The following is a 21,821-nucleotide window of genomic DNA, read 5'->3' as shown; positions in this document are numbered from 1 at the left end:
CGCACACACACACACAGACACACACAGACAGACGCACACACAGACACACACACACACAGACACACACAGACAGACACACATGCAGACACACACACACACACAGACAGACACACACACAGACACACACGCACACACACACACATACACACACACACACACGCAGACACACACACAGACACACACACACACAGACACACACACACACAGACACACACACACGCAGACACACACAGACACACACACTGCTGCCTCCATCACTAAGTTCAAATGTATTATTTAGTCACTTGTGTTGAAAAGTGACACAGTGACCACACGAGGCAGCAGAGGACCAGCAGCTAAAATCACTGGTTTTCTCTGTGGACTTTGGTGTGTGAGAGTGAGTGACTTTACATTTGAGACTAAAAGCCTGTGTGTGTGTGTGTGTCTGTGTGTCAGGGTTTCAGTGTGAAGAAGCAGCTCCACAGTATCTGTCTTTACACTGACGACAAAGGCCTGAGGGAGTTTGTGGTGAGTCAGTGTTTTACAGACGTGAAAGTGAAACTCTGTGTCCTCGTGGAGCTCGTGGAGCTCGCGGAGCTCGTGGATCTGTGGTTTTTTTGTGACAAGACTTTTTGATGGCTCGCTCGGTCAGGTGGAGGAGCTGTGTAGGCGGAGTTATTTTCCGGAGGAGGAGATGCAGAGTGTGGAGTTCATCAGACACATGGAGAAGCTGGGATCTCTGGCCAGGTCCTGCTGCCCTGCAGACACCAGCTGTCACAGGTAAACACCAGTCTGTCCTCCGCATGGTAACCACAGAATTAAAGTACCAAACCGTTTCCCTCGTCTCAGGGTCGTTCACATGGAGACGGGACTTGACGACCAGGTTCTGGAGGACCTGGTTGGACACAGGAGATCCGACGAGGAGCCGATGCTCTGGCAGAACCTCAGACTGGACTGGGTGAGGAACTGGGACCAGAGCTGCCAGACGGCCGTCCTCCTGTCCAGACTAGAGCACACAGGTTAGAACTCAGCGTCCCACATCGTCGATATCATCATCATCATCCTCTTCCTCATCATCACCATCATCATGGTCGTCATTTTTCACGATTTTCAAAGTTCTCTTTGTTTTTCTCGCATCATTAGAGGTGAGTTCCTGTGAGCCTGCCGCGCTGTGGCGTTACCTGACCGCCTTCCACGACCGCCACCGCGTGGTCACCTGGATCCAGAACCAGGACACTGGTGGTGGCGCCCCCCTGTGGCCAGAGCTGGCCGCAGAACTAGTGAACAGCAACACACTGTGCAGCACCTACATGAGGGAGATGATCCTGGACCTTCTGGCCAGGTAGAGCGGGGATCAGTGTGGAGTCTGGAGCTCGTGTCTGTCGTATGTGGAGCTCGTGGGAGCTCGTGTCTGACGTATGTGGAGCTCGTGTGGAGCTTGTGTCTGTCGTATGTGGAGCTCGTGTCTGTCGTATGTGGAGCTCGTGTGGAGCTTGTGTCTGTCGTATGTGGAGCTCGTGTCTGTCGTATGTGGAGCTCGTGTCTGTCGTATGTGGAGCTCGTGTGGAGCTTGTGTCTGTCGTATGTGGAGCTCGTGTCTGTCGTATGTGGAGCTCGTGTCTGACGTATGTGGAGCTCGTGTGGAGCTTGTGTCTGTCGTATGTGGAGCTCGTGTCTGTCGTATGTGGAGCTCGTGTGGAGCTTGTGTCTGTCGTATGTGGAGCTCGTGTCTGTCGTATGTGGAGCTCGTGTCTGTCGTATGTGGAGCTCGTGTGGAGCTTGTGTCTGTCGTATGTGGAGCTCGTGTGGAGCTCATGTCTGTCGTATGTGGAGCTCGTGTCTGTCGTATGTGGAGCTCGTGTCTGTCGTATGTGGAGCTCGTGTCTGTCGTATGTGGAGCTCGTGTGGAGCTCGTGTCTGTCGTATGTGGAGCTCGTGTGGAGCTCGTGTCTGTCGTATGTGGAGCTTGTGTCTGTCGTATGTGGAGCTCGTGTCTGTCGTAGCTCGTGTCTGTCGTATGTGGAGCTCGTGTCTGTCGTATGTGGAGCTCGTGTCTGTCGTATGTGGAGCTCGTGTCTGTCGTATGTGGAGCTCGTGTGGAGCTCGTGTCTGTCGTATGTGGAGCTCGTGTGGAGCTCGTGTCTGTCGTATGTGGAGCTTGTGTCTGTCGTATGTGGAGCTCGTGTCTGTCGTATGTGGAGCTCGTGTCTGTCGTATGTGGAGCTCGTGTCTGTCGTATGTGGAGCTCGTGTGGAGCTCGTGTCTGTCGTATGTGGAGCTCGTGTGGAGCTCGTGTCTGTCGTATGTGGAGCTTGTGTCTGTCGTATGTGGAGCTCGTGTCTGTCGTAGCTCGTTTCTGTCGTATGTGGAGCTCGTGTCTGTCGTATGTGGAGCTCGTGTGGAGCTTGTGTCTGTCGTATGTGGAGCTCGTGTGGAGCTCGTGTCTGTCGTATGTGGAGCTCGTGTCTGTCGTATGTGGAGCTCGTGTCTGTCGTATGTGGAGCTCGTGTCTGTCGTAGCTCGTGTCTGTCGTATGTTCACGCGTCTTCTTCTCTGCAGGAGAGGACACTTCATCCCCGACGAGCTGGCAGATTTAGAGAAGCTGCTGTGGAGGCTGGGTCAGGGAGGAGGAGCGATGGCGTCCTCTCCTCCGGTCCCTCATCACCGCTCCTCGCACGGCCTTGACCTCCACGGCCTCTTCATCACCTTCTGTCTGGAGCGCGGCCTTCAGTTCCTGCTCTACACGTACCTGGAGCACTACAGGTGACAGAGAGACAGCGCCAGCGCCCGGCTTTTGTGAATTGTGATTATTTTTTTGTGATCCTCGTGTCTCGTCGCCACAGACTGACTCCCAGGAACTGCCCCCTCCTTACGAGTCCCGGCCTGTGTGAGAGTCAGCCCTGGTTTGAGATGCTGGTGAAAATCCAGGAGATCACCACAGATCTGTCAGGTAAACTGTGACTCACTCCCTGCACCAAAGTCCACACGGAACATCGGTGCTTTCATGTTGTGACCACGCAGGAGCTGCTGCTCACGTCTGTCTGTCTGTCTGTGTGTCTGTTCACATGTATATATGTACATATAGACATACTGTATATACAGTATATATAGTGTATACAGTGTATAAAGTGTATATAGTGTATACAGTGTATAAAGTGTATATAGTGTATACAGTATATATAGTGTATACAGTGTATATAGTGTGTATAGTATATATAGTGTATATAGTGTATATAGTGTATATATAGTGTATATACAGTGTATACAGTGTATAAAGTGTATATAGTGTATACAGTGTATATAGTGTATATATAGTGTATATACAGTGTATATACAGTGTATAAAGTGTATATAGTGTATACAGTGTATATAGTGTATATATAGTGTATATACAGTGTATATACAGTGTATGTAATGATGTAAGTGACGGCGGTTTCCCTCAGACCCAGGTGTGGTGTATCAGGCGAGTCTGACCAGTGCTCAGGTGCTGTTACCGGGCAGCCAGGCGTCTCTGAGCAGTCTGCTGTTAGAGGGTCATAGTTCACTCGCTCTGGCCGCCATCATGTTCAGCCCCGGAGGAATCGACCAGGTGACGTCAGCCCGTCTGATCATATGGAACTTCATTCATTCATTCATTCATTCACTCATTTATTCATGTATTGATTACAAATAATTAAATTACAAAATAAAATACAGGTTTTAATGTGAGCAAACATCACTTCCTGCTCGTCTCTCTGTGCTTTCCTGTGTGCAGGTGATGCTTCAGGGTGAAAGGTCAGGCAGGTCAGGGAGGTCAGGCAGGTCAGGGAGGACAGTTGACCCTCAGCTCCTGAAGATGGCGCTGGCGCCGCACTCTAAACTCAAGGCTGCTCTGTTCCCGTCAGGACCGCGAGGACACGGCTCGTCCTCAGACGTCTCCGTCTACCATGTCCTGCAGGTGTGTGTGTGTGTGTGTGTGTGTGTCTGTGTGTGTGTGTGTGTGTCTGTGTGTGTGTGTGTGTGTGTCTGTGTGTGTGTGTCTGTGTGCGCGTGTCTCTGTGTGTGTGTGTGCGTGTCTCTGTTTGTGTCTGTGTGTGTCTGTGTGTAAACGACCTGCTGTGCGTGTGTGTGTGTGTGTGTGTGCGTGTGTGTGTATGTGTGTGTCTGTGTGTAAACGACCTGCTGTGCGTGTGTGTGTGTGTGTGTGTGTGTGCGTGTGTGTGTGTATGTGTGTGTCTGTGTGTAAACGACCTGCTGTGTGTGTGTGTGCGTGTGTGTGTGTATGTGTGTGTCTGTGTGTAAACGACCTGCTGTGTGTTTTCTAGTGTCTCCGTCCTCTGGATGTGTCCAGACTGTTTGGTTGGCAGACAGCAAACACGCTGAACTCCACAGGTGAGTTTATCACATTTTCTGAAGTGTGCTTGTGTGAGGTTGACAGATGATTCTTTAATGTCCTACACACAAGTTTATAAACCACTCACTCTCCCACACCAAAGTCCACAGCGAAAACCAGTGATTTTAGCTGCAGGGACACAGGAGCTGCTGCTCCTCTGCTGCCTCGTGTGGTCACTTTGTGTCACTGAGGCAAATCTGAAGAAAGGATTTCAAACAATGAAGAGACAAAATAAGACATTAGAACTCAGTGATGGAGGCAGCAGTAGATCAACAGCTCCTGTGTGTGTGTGTGTGTGTGTGTGAGATGTTAAAATCACTGATTTTCTCTGTGGACTTTGGTGTGAGAGAGTGAGTGAGTGAGTGAGTCTCCAGGTTGTGATGGTGTCCTCGTTGCTCCACAGAGACATCAGAGCTGCCTCATTTCTCCAGCCCTCACCTGGTCAACAGGTTCGCTCTGGTGGAGAACCTGGACTTCCTCTACTACCTCCGTCACGGACGACCGTCCTTCGCCTACGCCACCTTCCTCGTGCAGCAGCTGAGCAGCTGCAGTGACGTAACGCTGCTGTGAGTACGACTCCGCCCATTTAATGTTATAAAAATATAATATTACAATTTTCTTTGTCATAAAAAAATTGCAAAGTTTTTGCTTTTAATACTACTACTACTACTCATTTCTTTCTCGTAGTATTATGGTTAGAGTGTAAAGTCGTAATCTTACAAGATTATATATTACGAGATTTAAGTCATAATATTACCATTTCACAAATTACCAAAAGGTTTTATTAAAAAAGTCAAAATATTACAAGAATAAAGTTCTGAAGTTACAACTTTAAACAACTTTTCTTCTTGTAATATTCCGACTTCTTTCTTGTAATTTTACGAATTTCTTCTTGTAATGTTACGACTTTTTTCTTGTAATGTTACGACTTTTTTCTTGTAATGTTACGACTTTTTTCTTGCGATATTACGAAACGTTTTCAATATTACGACTTCTTGGTCATTTGCAACATTTTTTTATTCTGACAATATTAGAACTTTTGCACGTAATATTAGGTTTTATTCCTGTAATAGTCCAAATATATATATTTATATTTATTTATATATTATATATAAAAAATATATTTTTTGTAATTTGCGACTTTGGTCTTTGTTCTGTGTGTGTGTGTGTGCGTGTGCGCGTGCTGCAGACGGCGGCGTGTGCAGCAGCAGGTCTACACTCTGGCGTTGCGGTGTTTTAACGTAGCGTCCGTGGCGTCGGCGTCCGTGTGTTTCTGTGAGCTGCTCGGCGTCTGCAGCCTGAAACTGAGAGTGGACGTCAGAGTCATGAACCTGATCCTGCAGCACTGGAACCAACAACACACACACTCTGATCCTACACAACGACTACACACACTGGGTAACCACACACACACACACACACACACACACACACAACTACTTAAGTAAAACTTGTTATGCTTGTTTTTTTACACATAAATCTTTACTGAAAGTTCGAGACTAACTAAACTGTCATAAATAAATAAAGACTCCCATGACCCATCTGTGGGTCCTGACCCAGTGTTTGGGAACCACTGATAAACTGTCTTGGTTGATTGACAGGAGTGAAACTGGCTGAGGCGGAGCCTGGAGCAGCAGAGAAGCTGATTGGCTGCCTGGAAGCAGCAGTGGCAGACACTCTGGAGCAGAAAGACGTCCACAGGTTTGACTTTAAACAATTAACACCATCAACAAGTGTGACGTTACCATGGTTACTGAAGCGCGGCCTAACCTGCTGTTAACAGCTGACGGAAAATAAAGTCACAATATTACGAGATTTAAGATATTTTTGCAGTTTTTTAGTTCGAGTTTTTCGTAATTTACGACTTTTTTCTTGTAATATTACGAATTTTTTTGTCATTCACAATTTTTTGTGTGTGTGTGTGTGCGCGTGTGTGTGTGTGTGTGCGTGTGTCAGGTCGTCATATGAGGCGTCTCAGGAGTGGGCGTTACCTGTTCAGTTCTGTCTGCTCCACAGTCTGCCGCTCAGCTCTGTTTACCCCGCCCACTGTGCTGATGACGGACAGTTCGTCCACTTCCTGTTGTTTGTCCAGCTGCACAGTTTCCCGCCCCAGCAGGTGAAGCCACACCCACTCACTCTCGTCATTCAGGTTCTCCCTCCCTCCTCTGACCCCTTTTTTTAAGTCTTTCCCGACCTTTATTCCCGCAGGTGAGGTCGCTGGTGGCCAGGTTTGGCCCCGCCCTCCAGGCCCACCTCAGCCTGGCGTTCCAGGACCTGCAGGTGCCTCTGAAGACGGAAAATTGGAGTGGGAGTCGGGTTCAGTCGTCGGAGCTTTTCCACGTCCTGCTGCAGAGTCAGGAGCAGGCGTCGCCCTGCAGCTTCCTGCTGCACGAGGCCGTGGCTCAATACTGCCCCACGCTGGCCGTCCTCGCCGCCTGTCACCAGGTAAACATGAGACACAAGATGAAACGTTTTTAACACAAGTCACAGCTGAGATTTAGCTTCTTTATCACCACTTTGTTTTGTTTGTGATACTACGACTTTGCTCTCGAAGTATCACAACATTTGTCTCGCGATGCTACGACTTTGCTCTCGTAGTATTGCGACATTTGTCTCGCGATGCTACGACTTTGCTCTCGTAGTATTGCGACATTTGTCTCGCGATGCTACGAGTTTGCTCTCGTATCGCGACATTTGTCTCGCGACGCTACGAGTTTGCTCTCGTAGTATCGCGACATTTGTCTCGCGACGCTACGACTTTGCTCTCGTAGTATCGCGACATTTGTCTCGCGATGCTACGACTTTGCTCACTTAGTATTGCGACATTTGTCTCGCGATGCTGCGACTTAGCTCTCGTAGTATCGCGACATTTGTCTGGCGATATTACGAGAGGTGACATTACCTTAATGTGAACCGACAAAAGTCTTTCAAATGTCGCGTTTAATATTTCAAAATGTTGCAAGTTTTCCGAGCGTCCTAAGGTCTTCACTAAATAATAACTTATGAATTAATACTAATATTATTAATGTGGTCCATGTTTGATTGACAGGGGGCGGAGCTCCTCTCCTGCCTGTGTGTGTGGGTGTTGACCTCTGTGGATGATGTCACTGTGGCTGAAGCCACCTCCCACCTGCTCGAAGCCCCGCAGCACCACGAGTGGAACCTGCATGACCTGTCAATCATCTGGAGGACACTGCTGGAGCGGGGCCTGATCCAGCCCCTCCTCCGAGGCTTTGAGCTCTTTCTGAGGGTAAAAAAAAACTGAATGAATGCGAGTGTCAAACTCAAATGTCCTGGGAGCCAATGAGTGTCCAGTCTGGTCAAAAGTAAGAAGTAAAAACCTTAACCCTGTAAAAAGTAAAAAAAAAACTTTTTGTTGTAATGTTACGACTTTTTCTCTCATAATATTACGACTTATCTTTCGTAATATTCAAGTAGAATTATGACTTTTTTTTCGTATTATGTTTTTGTTCTCGTAGCATTACGACCTTTTTCTTATAGCATTATGGCTTTTTACTCATAATATTACGACTTTTTTCTTGTACCATTATGGCTTTTTACTCATAATATTACGACTTTTTTTTGTACCATTATGGCTTTTTACTCATAATATTACGACTTTTTTTTGTACCATTATGGCTTTTTACTCATAATATTACGACTTTTTTTTGTACCATTATGACTTTTTACTCATAATATTACGACTTTTTTTTGTACCATTATGACTTTTTACTCATAATATTACGACTTTTTTTGTACCATTATGACTTTTTACTCATAATATTACGACTTTTTTTTGTACCATTATGGCTTTTTACTCATAATATTACGACTTTTTTCTTGTACCATTATGGCTTTTTACTCATAATATTACGACTTTTTTTTGTACCATTATGGCTTTTTACTCATAATATTACGACTTTTTTTTGTACCATTATGGCTTTTTACTCATAATATTACGACTTTTCTTTGTACCATTATGACTTTTTACTCATAATATTACGACTTTTTTTTGTACCATTATGGCTTTTTACTCATAATATTACGACTTTTTTTTGTACCATTATGGCTTTTTACTCATAATATTACGACTTTTTTTTGTACCATTATGACTTTTTCTCGTGTGTCGCTCAGGACTGCCCCCTGGTGTTGGTGCTCAGGATGTTTGAGCTGTGCTGTGACTACAGGAACTTTTCCGAGGCCAAAGAGAAGCTGCTGGACTTCCAGAGGACGCTCATCACTGTGAGTCCACCAACGTCCTAATATTCAACAATCCCTCAGGAGACAGCCAGACCCCACAGAGAAAATCAGTGATTTTAACATCACACACACAGGAGTTGTGGATCCACTGCTGCCTCCATCACTAAGTTTAAATGTCTGATTTTTCAGAATTCGGGGTTTAAAATCCTTCTTTCAGATTGACCTCAGTGACACAAAGTGACCACACGAGGCAGCAGTAGACCAGCAGCTCCTGTGTCCCTGCAAGCTAAAATCACTGATGTTCTCTATGGGCTTTGGTGTGGGAGAGTGAGTGTTTTACAAACTTCATTTTCCTGTTGGAAAAGTCTGTCTGACAGTGAGATAAAGACAGTAAGATAGACTTAAAGTGACGTTTGGTGTGGGAGAGTGAGTTGATAAAAAAAAAGTACATTTCCAGTTGTAAAAGCCAGTTTAACGGTGACTCACATGTTCACTTGTTCACTTTCCAGAGTTCAGGTTCAGTTGGACTAACGTCATTTTTGGTTTATGTTTAACTGAGCTCACGCGCGTCTTCTTTGCAACGTAGCTGAGAAGCAGCGGCCCGGTTTCCTCCAGTGACCTCCCCCTGCAGTGGGTGGAGAGCCAGGCGTCGGTTCTGCTCCTCACGATGCTGCAGTGCTGCTCCTCCCAGTACGACCTCCACCGCCTGCTGCAGCTGCTGGCCGACGTCGACAAGCTCCTCAAATCCAACGGTGAGAAAACTGATCTGAGACGGACTCCGGAATCATCCGTAACAAATGAAGAAGAGTGAAGAAACAGATGCAGGGTGTCCCTTGTTTTATCATTTAACACTTATAAACGGAGCACTTCTGTGAGGTAGCTTGAACAGTCAAGTAATGATTAATGTTTGCATGGCCAAGGTATAAAATCTAAAAAATGAAATATTACAATTAAAAGTAGCCTCCTGACTAAAATGGGCTATGCAACAATGAAACTGTATTTACTGCAACTGCACTGCAAACTGTTATTTTAAAAAACAAAAACAGGTGATGGAAATATGACTACACTAGTGTAAGCCACACCCTCCCCTATATATTTTTAAGTTGTTTCATTTCAAATGTTCAGAGGTTATTATGTCTAGTTTGTTATGAACTGTATGTGTATTGTTGTGTATTGTTGTGTGTAGCACACAAAATAGTATCTGTGCTCCAGTTTCTGTGATGAGAAGCAGCACATTCTGAGAGCTGTGCTTTCTCCTTTTGGCCACAAGGTGGAGTATCTGCTAAAGTGACTGTTCGTATTTGGCATTTTTACGTATGAAACAAACTTTCATTTAATTCAATTCAATTTTATTTGATAGCGCTAAATCATAACATACATGATCTCAAGGCTCTGTACATAGACAACATCAAGGAGAGCAGAGAAACCCTTTAAAAGGAAGTTGCACTTTCTCCATACTGTGGCAGTTACAGCACCACAGTGCCACCCAGTGGACACAGGAAACAACAGCAGCTTTCTTTCAATAACGTCCAGAACAATCATTTTTGTGTGCGTGTGTGTGTGTGTGTGTGTGTAGGTCCAGACTTCAGGAAGCTGAGTCAGCTCAGTCAGTTGCTGCAGGGGTCAGAGGTCAGCCTATCCCCCAGGCTTCTGCAGTGCACTTCTCCCTCTGTCCAGCAGGAGGAGTTCCAGGCTGCTGTGGACGCTCTGCAGGCCAGGGGGCGCTACAGCCAGGCCAGACAGGTGGCTCAGCTGGCCGGACTTCCTGTCCAGCACCTGCTGCTGAACCAGGTTTGCTCCACGTTTCCTTTCACAAACATAAACTCACCGTTTTCATCTTTTGAGAGTGTGTTTGAATCAGGTACTGACACATAGGTGGCGCTGACTACACCCAGAACTAGTCAAAGACAGATTACAGCAGCTTTCCCCACACCAAAGTCCACAGAGAAAATCAGTGATTTACAGCATTCACACGACTTTTTCTCATAATATTCACATAGAATTATGACTTTTTCTCTTATATAACAAGGTTTTTCTCGTAGCATTACAACTACAGAATTACAGACAAAAGCCACAGTTCTTACGGAAATAGTAAATAGTAATAGTAAAAGAGACACGTGTAAAAGTGTCCCCAGGACACCTGGAGACATGGACACAGGCATGTATAGACCTTTTATATTCTATATTTTTAATTCATGGAGTTTCATATGTGTAAAACCTTCCTAAAGGCCATAAACAGCCCAGAAACATCTCCTTTCCCAGAGTGACGTCACAGCTGTGTACGAGCACAGCAAAGCGCGGTCATGTGACGTCTCGGGAACGGCTACTGTCAGGGAACCGTACGAAAACTTTATGAGAAATGTGAATAAATGAAGACAATGATGGGTTTTCTTTGACATTTTTAAAATATTACCACAAAACAGGTTTTAGTCATTTATTCATCGCTCATGAGGATTTATTTCAAACTTATTATCGATGTATGAACGAGCTGCTGTGTGGATTCATGCTGACATCGTGAACACGGGGCAGATGACGGTGTGATGACCTGAGACCTGCGCTCACTTCACCACTGATGAACACATGAATGACACTATCTGTTCATAAAGTTACTGAGAAATGTGATGAACACATGAATGACACTATCCGTTCATAACGTTACTGAGAAGTGTGATGAACACATGAACAACACTATCCGTTCATAAAGTTATTGAGCAATGTGATGAACACATGAACGACACTATCCGTTCATAAAGTTACTGAGAAGTGTGATGAACACATGAACGACACTATCCGTTCATAAAGTTACTGAGAAGTGTGATGAACACATGAACGACACTATCCGTTCATAAAGTTACTGAGAAGTGTGATGAACACATGAACGACACTATCCGTTCATAACGTTACTGAGAAGTGTGATGAACACATGAACGACACTATCCGTTCATAAAGTTACTGAGAAGTGTGATGAACACATGAACGACACTATCCGTTCATAAAGTTATTGAGAAGTGTGATGAACACATGAACGACACTATCCGTTCATAAAGTTACTGAGAAGTGTGATGAACACATGAACGACACTATCCGTTCATAAAGTTACTGAGAAGTGTGATGAACACATGAACGACACTATCCGTTCATAAAGTTACTGAGCAATGTGATGAACACATGAATGATATTCCAACTTTTTACTCGTAGCATTACGACTTTTTCTCGTAGCATTACGACTTTTTACTCGTAGCATTACGACTTTTTACTCGTAGCATTAAGACTTTTTTCTTGTAGCATTATGACTTTTTTCACGTGGCATTACAACTTTTTACTCATAGCATTACGACTTTTTTCTCGTAGCATTATGACTTTTTACTCGTAGCATTACGACTTTTTCTCGAAGCATTACGACTTTTTCTCGAAGCATTACAACTTTTTCTCGTAGCATTACGACTTTTTTCTTGTAGCATTATGATTTTTTTACTCGTAGCATTACGACTTTTTCTCGAAGCATTACGACTTTTTCTCGTAGCATTAAGACTTTTTCTCGTAGCATTAAGACTTTTTCTCGTAGCATTAAGACTTTTTACTCATAGCATTACGACTTTTTCTCGTAGCATTACGACTTTTTCTCGTGGCATTACGACTTTTTACTCGTAGCACTATGACTTTTTCTCGTAGCATTAAGACTTTTTTCTCATAGCATTACGACTTTTTACTCGTAGCATTACGACTTTTTTCTCGTAGCATTATGACTTTTTCTCGTAGTGGCTAAAATCAGGGGCCGCTCACAGCATTATTTTTGTATCAGTACCTCATACAGCCAGTCACTGTTGAGTCAGAAATCCTTGTTCCTGGCTCCGTCTCAGTCGTGTGGATCGCGCCTGGACTGTTAAAACAATTTCCCCTTGGGGATGAATAAAGTATTTCTATTCTATTCTGTTCTATGTTCTTTGTTTCATGAAGCTCCTTCAGGAAGTGAACTCCCAGAAGTCCAAGCCACAGTGGAGGAGGCTGGAGACTCGAGTCAGCTTCTGGAAGAAGTGTCAGGAGCAGCTGAAGACCGACGGCACTGACCCGAGGCAGGCGTCACAGTTCTTCCTGTCACAGGCCAAAGCTCCGGGTGTGGACACTCAGACTGAGCTGCCGGACGTCCAGGAACGCTGCCTCCTGCTGGGCATCGCCGCTCACTGGCTCTCCCTGCTCGCTCCACCTCCCGTCGACGAGCTGGAGAGCCTGGAGAAGACGCTGTGGAGGAACCAGGTCCGGCGACAAGTCCTCACCGCTGCCATGGAGAAGGAGAGTGTTTTCAATCTGCCACCGCCCAGCGTCACATCTGAAATGAACACGTACGAGGTTCTGATGAGGGAGTTCTCCTTCTCTAACATCTCAGCTCTGAACACGGAGAGGTTCCTCAGTGTGGAAGGACTGCCCACTCCATGTGAGGAGCACCAGCAGCAGGAGCAGGAGGAGGTGAACGATGGCTCGGGTTTGAGTCCAGAGGAGAGGCGAGTTTTGTCGACGTTGATTGGTCGGTTGCTAGACGACGGCAGTGTCCATGAAGCCAGCCGAGTCTGCCGCTATTTCTCGCTGTACCACTCGGACGTGTGGGTGGTGCTACGCTGCCGAGGCCTGGCGTCTGGAGAGCTCCTTCCCCGACCACCAGAAGAGGCATCGGAGCCTGTGCTGAGGAGCAGCATCGCCAGCTGTACGTATGTTTATTGGTGTGTTGTGATCTGAAGTTTGACCATGAGGGGGCAGCCAGGAGCAGGCTTTAACAATCCATCGCTCTCTCTCCTTCTGGTCCAGCTTCCTCGTTCAGTAGCCTGTCACTCGCCATGTTCCCCCTCCCTGAAGACGATGATGTTGTTGTCGAGCTCCAAAGGCTCCTTGATCAGTGTCGCCATGGCAACAATTACTGTAAACAAGTGCTCAGCCTCTACCAACTCTCTAAGGTACAAGAAGTGAGAATCTGTCCATTTTATTGTATCTTAACTTTTGTCTGTTTGATTTAGATGTACTATTATTATCATTATTATTATTATTATTATTATTGTTGTTTTTATTATTAGAACATTTTGGTAAAAAGTAAAACAGACAATTAAAGCTTAACCATTAACATCAGTGAACGGTTTATAAAGAGACTTAAATAAACCAGTCTGTGTGTGACGAGGATGCATGCACGTCCCTGTGTCGTCTCCAGGAGCTGCAGAGCTCGTTCAGTCAGGTCTGCAGGGAGGAGCCTCGCTCCGTGCTGGAGATGCTGCTGCTCTCAGATCAGCCTGAGCGCTTCAGAAAGGCCCAGGCCTTCATCAGAGCTCAGGGTCTGTCTGCAGACACCGTGGCCCAGCTCGTCTCCTCTGCTGTGGCCCGAGCTCTGCTGGCCTCCTCCACCCAGGACCTGCAGCCTGGTGAGAACAGAGGACTCGTGTTTGGAAAGTCAGTCTATCTGCTCCTCAATGATTCTATACTGCTTAACTGTGTGTGTGTGTGTGTGTGTGAGACAGAGAGACAGGTGTTCCGTCAGTCAGAGGGGCGGGACTCTCTGATCCAACTGATCAAACTGTGCGATGATCCAAACCTGGTGGGAATTAAACTGATGGAAAACATCAACACTGTTCCACTGAGAGACCTGAGCTGCAGTACGACACACGCACACACACGCACACGCACGCACGCACATGCACACGCACATACACACACAGATGTACGACATTCATGACTTGAGGGGACATTGCATTGACTTACATTCATTACTCTAATCCTAATCCTAATCCTCATCCTTAAAACCTATCTTCACTTTCTAATGTCGTCATGTGGGGACTTGATATTTTTCTTCTTCCTCTGCAGTCGTCGAGTTGTTGATCGCGGCTCACGACTGTTTCAGTCTCACCTGTAACATGGAGGGCATCGTGCGAGTGCTTCAGGGCGCCCGCCACCTTAGCCACGCCTACCTCGCTCCAGGAGAGCACTACAGCCTGCTGGTAAGCCCCTCCCTCTGCTGACATACAGACCAGAAAACATGGTTTATGTACCATGAGATGTTGTTGTTGTTGTTATTTCCCTCACACTCTTGTCCTGTGGTGTGTGTCTGCGTGTGTGCGTGTGTGTCTGCGTGTGTGCGTGTGTGTCTGCGTATGTGCGTGCGTGTGCAGGTGCGTCTGCTAACAGGTATCGGCAGATACAATGAAATGACGTACGTCTTCGACCTGCTGCATCAAAACCATCGCTTTGAGATGCTGCTGAGGAAGAAGGTGGACATGGACCGTGGACAGGTCGACACACACACACACACACACACACACACACACACACACACGCAGACACACACACACGCAGACAGACACACGCAGACACACACACACACGCACAGACACACACACACAGACAGACAGACGCACACACACACACGCAGACAGACAGACACACGCGGACAGACACATGCAGACAGACACACGCGGACAGACACAGGCAGACACACACACAGACACAGACAGACACACACACACAGACAGACACACACGGCGGCGCCTGTGCGTCTCTGACACGTTGTGTGTGTGTCGTCCGTGTGCAGTGCTCCAGCCTGAAGACGTCTCTGCTGGACTACATCAAACGCTGTCTCCCCGCCGACAGCGAGAAGCACAACATGGTGGCGCTGTGCTTCAGCATGAGGAGGGAGATCGGAGAGAACCACGAGATGGCTGCCAGGACGCAGCTGAAGATCATCGAGGCTCAGCCGTGGGGTGAGTCCAGGGAGCGGCTTCTGCCGTGTCGGCCACACGCTGGTGACCTCTGACCTTTGCCTTGTCTCCTAACAGTCGTCACTCCTGACCTGGAGAGCTCGCTGGTCAAAGTGTTGGGTCTGCTGAAGGACGCTGCCGAGAGTTTCTCCAAGGTGTGTGTGTGTGTGTTCTTGTCTGTACGTCTTTGTGTGGACCAACAGTGTAGTGAGGACATTTTGTCTGGACCTCAGAACTTCAAAGGACTTTTTTTCCAGCGTTAACACTTAGTTTTAGGCACAAAGTTGTGATGGTTAATGTTAGAGTGAGTCTCCAGAAAGTCATGGAAACCAGACTGTGTGTGTGTGTGTGTGTGTGTGTGTGTTCAGGACTCGTGTTTGCGTCAGGCGACCCGCTGCGTGAGGACGGCCAAGCTCGTCGCTCTTCAGCTCCACTTCCTCAGACAGGAACTGGACGTACGTGTCATCAACCTGCGACCGGCGGAGCTGCTGAACACCATCGTCGCGCTGCCGCGATGTTACCAGGTCTGTCGCCCGACAATCCACAGTCAAAGTAAAGCTCACAGTTTTCAAAATAAAATACTCAGGATATGTTTGTCCTCAGTAAAGTACAATATCACGTTTTTCAAAATAAAATGTCCACTTTCTCTTCATTCACACTAAAACACAACCCCGCAGTTTTCAAAACACAATTCTCCGTCTGTCTTCATCTACACTAAAACACAAGTTTAGTAGTTTTCAAAATAAAATGTTGAAATTGCTGTTTCTCCACACTAAAATACGAAGTCACATTTTCCACAATAAAATTCTTTCTCTGTCTTCATCCACACTAAAACATCTTTCAAAATAATATTTTCAGTTTCGGTTCATCCACACCGAAACACAAGCTCACATTTTTCAAAATAAAATGGTTACCAGCTGTTTATTTTCTGAAAGTCAGTGTCGCAGAGGTTTGTAATGGTTGGTTGTTTTGCGTGGCAGGTGTTTGTGGTGTCGGAGGCGTACGGCTACAGTCCAGACTGGGCGGAGATTCTGTACGAGAAGGTCGTAGTGAAGGGAGACTTTGTTTACCTGGAGGAGCTCAAACGCCACCGCCCACTCACCTCCGGCCTGTTTGAGGACATATTTAAGAAGTGAGTTTGCTGTAAACATCATCTGTCACGCCACCGTCTCCATGAGCTCGCCTCCTCGCCTCCTCACCTCCTCACCTCCTCGCCTCCTCACCTCTGCCTTCTGTACTTTTTGTCGTTGATTCAGGCTGGACGCCGCCCCCAGCAGCGTCACGCCCAACGTGAAGCGCCTGCTGACGCACTGTGACGACGTGTACAGCCGCTACAGACTGGCCTACCAGCAGAATCTGAACGACGTGGCAGAAACGCTGCTGCAGGACGCCAAGACGTCCAACTACCTGAACGACAGACTCGCCAGCTGATCCGCTCGGGCTCCACAGAACCACAGAACATTTCAATGTACAAAATGTATTTAGGATGATAATAATAATAAAAAAAAGGTTTTCTAACTCATTTTCTGTGTATTTTAAAATCATTCATTGTAAAAGTAAATGAGATATTAACTTCAAATCTAACCTCCTACACAATCGACCACAAAATCTTTGAATGTGATTAAATAATAATTTGTAACATTTTACACGAAAGACACTTTTGCTTTTTGGAATCCTTCATTTGAATTAACCTCAGTGACCACACGAGGCAGCAGTAGACCAGCAGCTGAAACCACTGATTTTCTCTATGAGGTTTGGTGTGTGAGAGTGAGTGGTTTACACTATGACACGTTTGTCTCATTTTGGACAAAATACTAAACTATGACTTGTTTGTCTCATTTTGGACGGCATACTAAACTATGACTTTTGTCTCATTTTGAACGACATATTATACGATTATGTTTTTGTCTCATTTTGGACGACATACTAAACTATGACATTTTTGTCTAGTTTTGGACAACATACTAAACTATGACATTTTTGTCTCATTTTGGATGACAAACTATACTATGACTTTTTTGTCCAATTTTGGACGACATACTAAACTATGACATTTTTGTCTCATTTTGGACGACATACTAAACTATGACTTTTTTGTCTCGTTTTGGACAACATAATAAACTATGACACGTTTGTCTCATTTTGGACAACATATTAAACTACGAAATGTTTGTCTAATTTTGGACGAAATACTAAACTATGACTTTTTTGTCTCATTTTGGACGACATGCTTAACTATGACTTGTTTGTCTCGTTTTGGACAACATAATAAACTATGACATTTTTGTCTCATTTTGGACGACATACTAAACTATGACTTTTTTGTCTCATTTTGGACGACATACTAAACTATGACTTTTTTGTCTCGTTTTGGACAACATAATAAACTATGACATGTTTGTCTCATTTTGGACGACATATTAAACTACGAAATGTTTGTCTCATTTTGGACGAAATACTAAACTATGACTTTTTTGTCTCATTTTGGACGGCATACTAAACTATGACTTTTTTGTCTCGTTTTGGACAACATAATAAACTATGACACGTTTGTCTCATTTTGGACAACATATTAAACTACGAAATGTTTGTCTCATTTTGGACGAAATACTAAACTATGACTTTTTTGTCTCATTTTGGACGACATGCTTAACTATGACTTGTTTGTCTCATTTTGGACAACATAATAAACTATGACATTTTTGTCTCATTTTGGACGACATACTATACTATGACTTTTGTCTCATTTTGAACGACATACTAAACTATGACTTTTTTGTCTCATTTTGGACGACATACTAAACTATGACTTTTTTGTCTCGTTTTGGACAACATAATAAACTATGACATGTTTGTCTCATTTTGGACAACATATTAAACTGCGAAATGTTTGTCTCATTTTGGACGAAATACTAAACTATGACTTTTTTGTCTCATTTTGGACGACATGCTTAACTATGACTTGTTTGTCTCATTTTGGACAACATACTAAACTATGACTTTTTTGTCTCATTTTGGACGACATACTAAACTATGACTTTTTTGTCTCGTTTTGGACAACATAATAAACTATGACATGTTTGTCTCATTTTGGACGACATATTAAACTACGAAATGTTTGTCTCATTTTGGACGAAATACTAAACTATGACTTTTTTGTCTCGTTTTGGACAACATAATAAACTATGACACGTTTGTCTCATTTTGGACAACATATTAAACTACGAAATGTTTGTCTAATTTTGGACGAAATACTAAACTATGACTTTTTTGTCTCATTTTGGACGACATGCTTAACTATGACTTGTTTGTCTCGTTTTGGACAACATAATAAACTATGACATTTTTGTCTCATTTTGGACGACATACTAAACTATGACTTTTTTGTCTCATTTTGGACGACATACTAAACTATGACTTTTTTGTCTCGTTTTGGACAACATAATAAACTATGACATGTTTGTCTCATTTTGGACGACATATTAAACTACGAAATGTTTGTCTCATTTTGGACGAAATACTAAACTATGACTTTTTTGTCTCGTTTTGGACAACATAATAAACTATGACACGTTTGTCTCATTTTGGACAACATATTAAACTACGAAATGTTTGTCTCATTTTGGACGAAATACTAAACTATGACTTTTTTGTCTCATTTTGGACGACATGCTTAACTATGACTTGTTTGTCTCATTTTGGACAACATAATAAACTATGACATTTTTGTCTCATTTTGGACGACATACTATACTATGACTTTTGTCTCATTTTGAACGACATACTAAACTATGACTTTTTTGTCTCATTTTGGACGACATACTAAACTATGACTTTTTTGTCTCGTTTTGGACAACATAATAAACTATGACATGTTTGTCTCATTTTGGACAACATATTAAACTGCGAAATGTTTGTCTCATTTTGGACGAAATACTAAACTATGACTTTTTTGTCTCATTTTGGACGACATGCTTAACTATGACTTGTTTGTCTCATTTTGGACAACATAATAAACTATGACATTTTTGTCTCATTTTGGACGACATACTATACTATGACTTTTGTCTCATTTTGAACGACATACTAAACTATGACTTTTTTGTCTCATTTTGGACGACATACTAAACTATGACTTTTTTGTCTCGTTTTGGACAACATAATAAACTATGACATGTTTGTCTCATTTTGGACGACATATTAAACTACGAAATGTTTGTCTCATTTTGGACGAAATACTAAACTATGACTTTTTTGTCTCATTTTGGACGACATGCTTAACTATGACTTGTTTGTCTCATTTTGGACAACATAATAAACTATGACATTTTTGTCTCATTTTGGACGACATATTATACGATTATTTTTTTGTCTCATTTTGGACGACATACTAAACTATGACATTTTTGTCTAGTTTTGGACGACATACTAAACTATGACATTTTTGTCTAGTTTTGGACAACATACTATACTATGACTTTTTTGTCTCATTTTGGACGACATACTAAACTATGACATTTTTGTCTCATATTGAACGACATACTAAACGATAATTTTTTTGTCTTATTTTGGACGACATACTTAACTATGACTTTTTTGTCTAAATTTGGACGACATATTAAACTATGACATTTTTGTCTCATTTTGGATGACAAACTATACTATGACTTTTTTGTCTCATTTTGGACGACATACTAAACTATGACTTTTTGTCTAAATTTGGACGACATAATAAACTATGACTTTTTTGTCTCATTTTGGACGACATACTAAACTATGACTTTTTTGTCTCATTTTGGACGGCATACTAAACTATGACTTTTTTGTCTCGTTTTGGACAACATAATAAACTATTACACGTTTGTCTCATTTTGGACGACATATTAAACTACGAAATGTTTGTCTCATTTTGGACGAAATACTAAACTATGACTTTTTTGTCTCATTTTGGACGACATGCTTAACTATGACTTGTTTGTCTCATTTTGGACAACATAATAAACTATGACATTTTTGTCTCATTTTGGACGACATACTATACTATGACTTTTGTCTCATTTTGAACGACATACTAAACTATGACTTTTTTGTCTCATTTTGGACGACATACTAAACTATGACTTTTTTGTCTCGTTTTGGACAACATAATAAACTATGACATGTTTGTCTCATTTTGGACGAAATACTAAACTATGACTTTTTTGTCTCATTTTGGACGACATGCTTAACTATGACTTGTTTGTCTCATTTTGGACAACATAATAAACTATGACATTTTTGTCTCATTTTGGACGACATATTATACGATTATTTTTTTGTCTCATTTTGGACGACATACTAAACTATGACATTTTTGTCTAGTTTTGGACGACATACTAAACTATGACATTTTTGTCTAGTTTTGGACAACATACTATACTATGACTTTTTTGTCTCATTTTGGACGACATACTAAACTATGACATTTTTGTCTCATATTGAACGACATACTAAACGATAATTTTTTTGTCTTATTTTGGACGACATACTTAACTATGACTTTTTTGTCTAAATTTGGACGACATATTAAACTATGACATTTTTGTCTCATTTTGGATGACAAACTATACTATGACTTTTTTGTCTCATTTTGGACGACATACTAAACTATGACTTTTTGTCTAAATTTGGACGACATAATAAACTATGACTTTTTTGTCTCATTTTGGACGACATACTAAACTATGACTTTTTTGTCTCATTTTGGACGGCATACTAAACTATGACTTTTTTGTCTCGTTTTGGACAACATAATAAACTATTACACGTTTGTCTCATTTTGGACGACATATTAAACTACGAAATGTTTGTCTCATTTTGGACGAAATACTAAACTATGACTTTTTTGTCTCATTTTGGATGACATGCTTAACTATGACTTGTTTGTCTCATTTTGGACAACATAATAAACTATGACATTTTTGTCTCATTTTGGACGACATACTATACTATGACTTTTGTCTCATTTTGAACGACATACTAAACTATGACTTTTTTGTCTCATTTTGGACGACATACTAAACTATGACTTTTTTGTCTCGTTTTGGACAACATAATAAACTATGACATGTTTGTCTCATTTTGGACGAAATACTAAACTATGACTTTTTTGTCTCATTTTGGACGACATGCTTAACTATGACTTGTTTGTCTCATTTTGGACAACATAATAAACTATGACATTTTTGTCTCATTTTGGACGACATATTATACGATTATTTTTTTGTCTCATTTTGGACGACATACTAAACTATGACATTTTTGTCTAGTTTTGGACGACATACTAAACTATGACATTTTTGTCTAGTTTTGGACAACATACTATACTATGACTTTTTTGTCTCATTTTGGACGACATACTCAACTATGACATTTTTGTCTAGTTTTGGACGACATACTAAACTCTGACTTTTTTGTCTCATTTTGGACGACATACTAAACTATGACTTGTTTGTCTCATTTTGGACAACATAATAAACTATGACATTTTTGTCTCATTT

General features: G+C 42.9%; 1 protein-coding gene across 2 annotated transcripts in view; it reads left to right on the top strand.

Annotated features, from left to right (window-relative positions):
* Positions 1-16,804, top strand: part of spg11 (SPG11 vesicle trafficking associated, spatacsin) — a 23,246-nt gene extending 6,442 nt beyond the window's left edge. Inside the window, exons 11-39 of one of the 2 annotated variants that reach the window (XM_058645087.1) lie at positions 436-507; positions 632-759; positions 829-998; positions 1,123-1,321; positions 2,539-2,742; positions 2,823-2,929; positions 3,423-3,568; positions 3,734-3,916; positions 4,284-4,350; positions 4,755-4,917; positions 5,541-5,749; positions 5,953-6,052; positions 6,308-6,467; positions 6,560-6,796; positions 7,401-7,601; positions 8,486-8,593; positions 9,138-9,303; positions 10,134-10,342; positions 12,509-13,250; positions 13,352-13,497; positions 13,746-13,953; positions 14,050-14,184; positions 14,393-14,526; positions 14,698-14,817; positions 15,117-15,285; positions 15,361-15,437; positions 15,651-15,806; positions 16,263-16,414; positions 16,539-16,804. In XM_058645087.1, the coding sequence (XP_058501070.1) occupies positions 436-507; positions 632-759; positions 829-998; positions 1,123-1,321; positions 2,539-2,742; positions 2,823-2,929; positions 3,423-3,568; positions 3,734-3,916; positions 4,284-4,350; positions 4,755-4,917; positions 5,541-5,749; positions 5,953-6,052; positions 6,308-6,467; positions 6,560-6,796; positions 7,401-7,601; positions 8,486-8,593; positions 9,138-9,303; positions 10,134-10,342; positions 12,509-13,250; positions 13,352-13,497; positions 13,746-13,953; positions 14,050-14,184; positions 14,393-14,526; positions 14,698-14,817; positions 15,117-15,285; positions 15,361-15,437; positions 15,651-15,806; positions 16,263-16,414; positions 16,539-16,713 (5,043 nt within the window). In that variant the 3' untranslated portion in view covers positions 16,714-16,804. Of the gene's footprint in view, positions 1-435; positions 508-631; positions 760-828; positions 999-1,122; positions 1,322-2,538; positions 2,743-2,822; positions 2,930-3,422; positions 3,569-3,733; positions 3,917-4,283; positions 4,351-4,754; positions 4,918-5,540; positions 5,750-5,952; positions 6,053-6,307; positions 6,468-6,559; positions 6,797-7,400; positions 7,602-8,485; positions 8,594-9,137; positions 9,304-10,127; positions 10,343-12,508; positions 13,251-13,351; positions 13,498-13,745; positions 13,954-14,049; positions 14,185-14,392; positions 14,527-14,697; positions 14,818-15,116; positions 15,286-15,360; positions 15,438-15,650; positions 15,807-16,262; positions 16,415-16,538 lie in introns of both variants that reach the window. The other variant, XM_058645086.1, reaches the window with a different exon arrangement.
* Positions 16,805-21,821: the final 5,017 nt, after the last annotated feature.

The sequence above is a fragment of the Solea solea genome, chromosome 12, assembly GCF_958295425.1.
Source record: "Solea solea chromosome 12, fSolSol10.1, whole genome shotgun sequence".
In the NCBI taxonomy this organism is placed as follows: Eukaryota; Metazoa; Chordata; class Actinopteri; order Pleuronectiformes; family Soleidae; genus Solea; species Solea solea.
The sequence above is the reverse complement of the archived record's forward strand: the minus strand, read 5'-3'. Positions and strand labels throughout refer to the sequence as shown.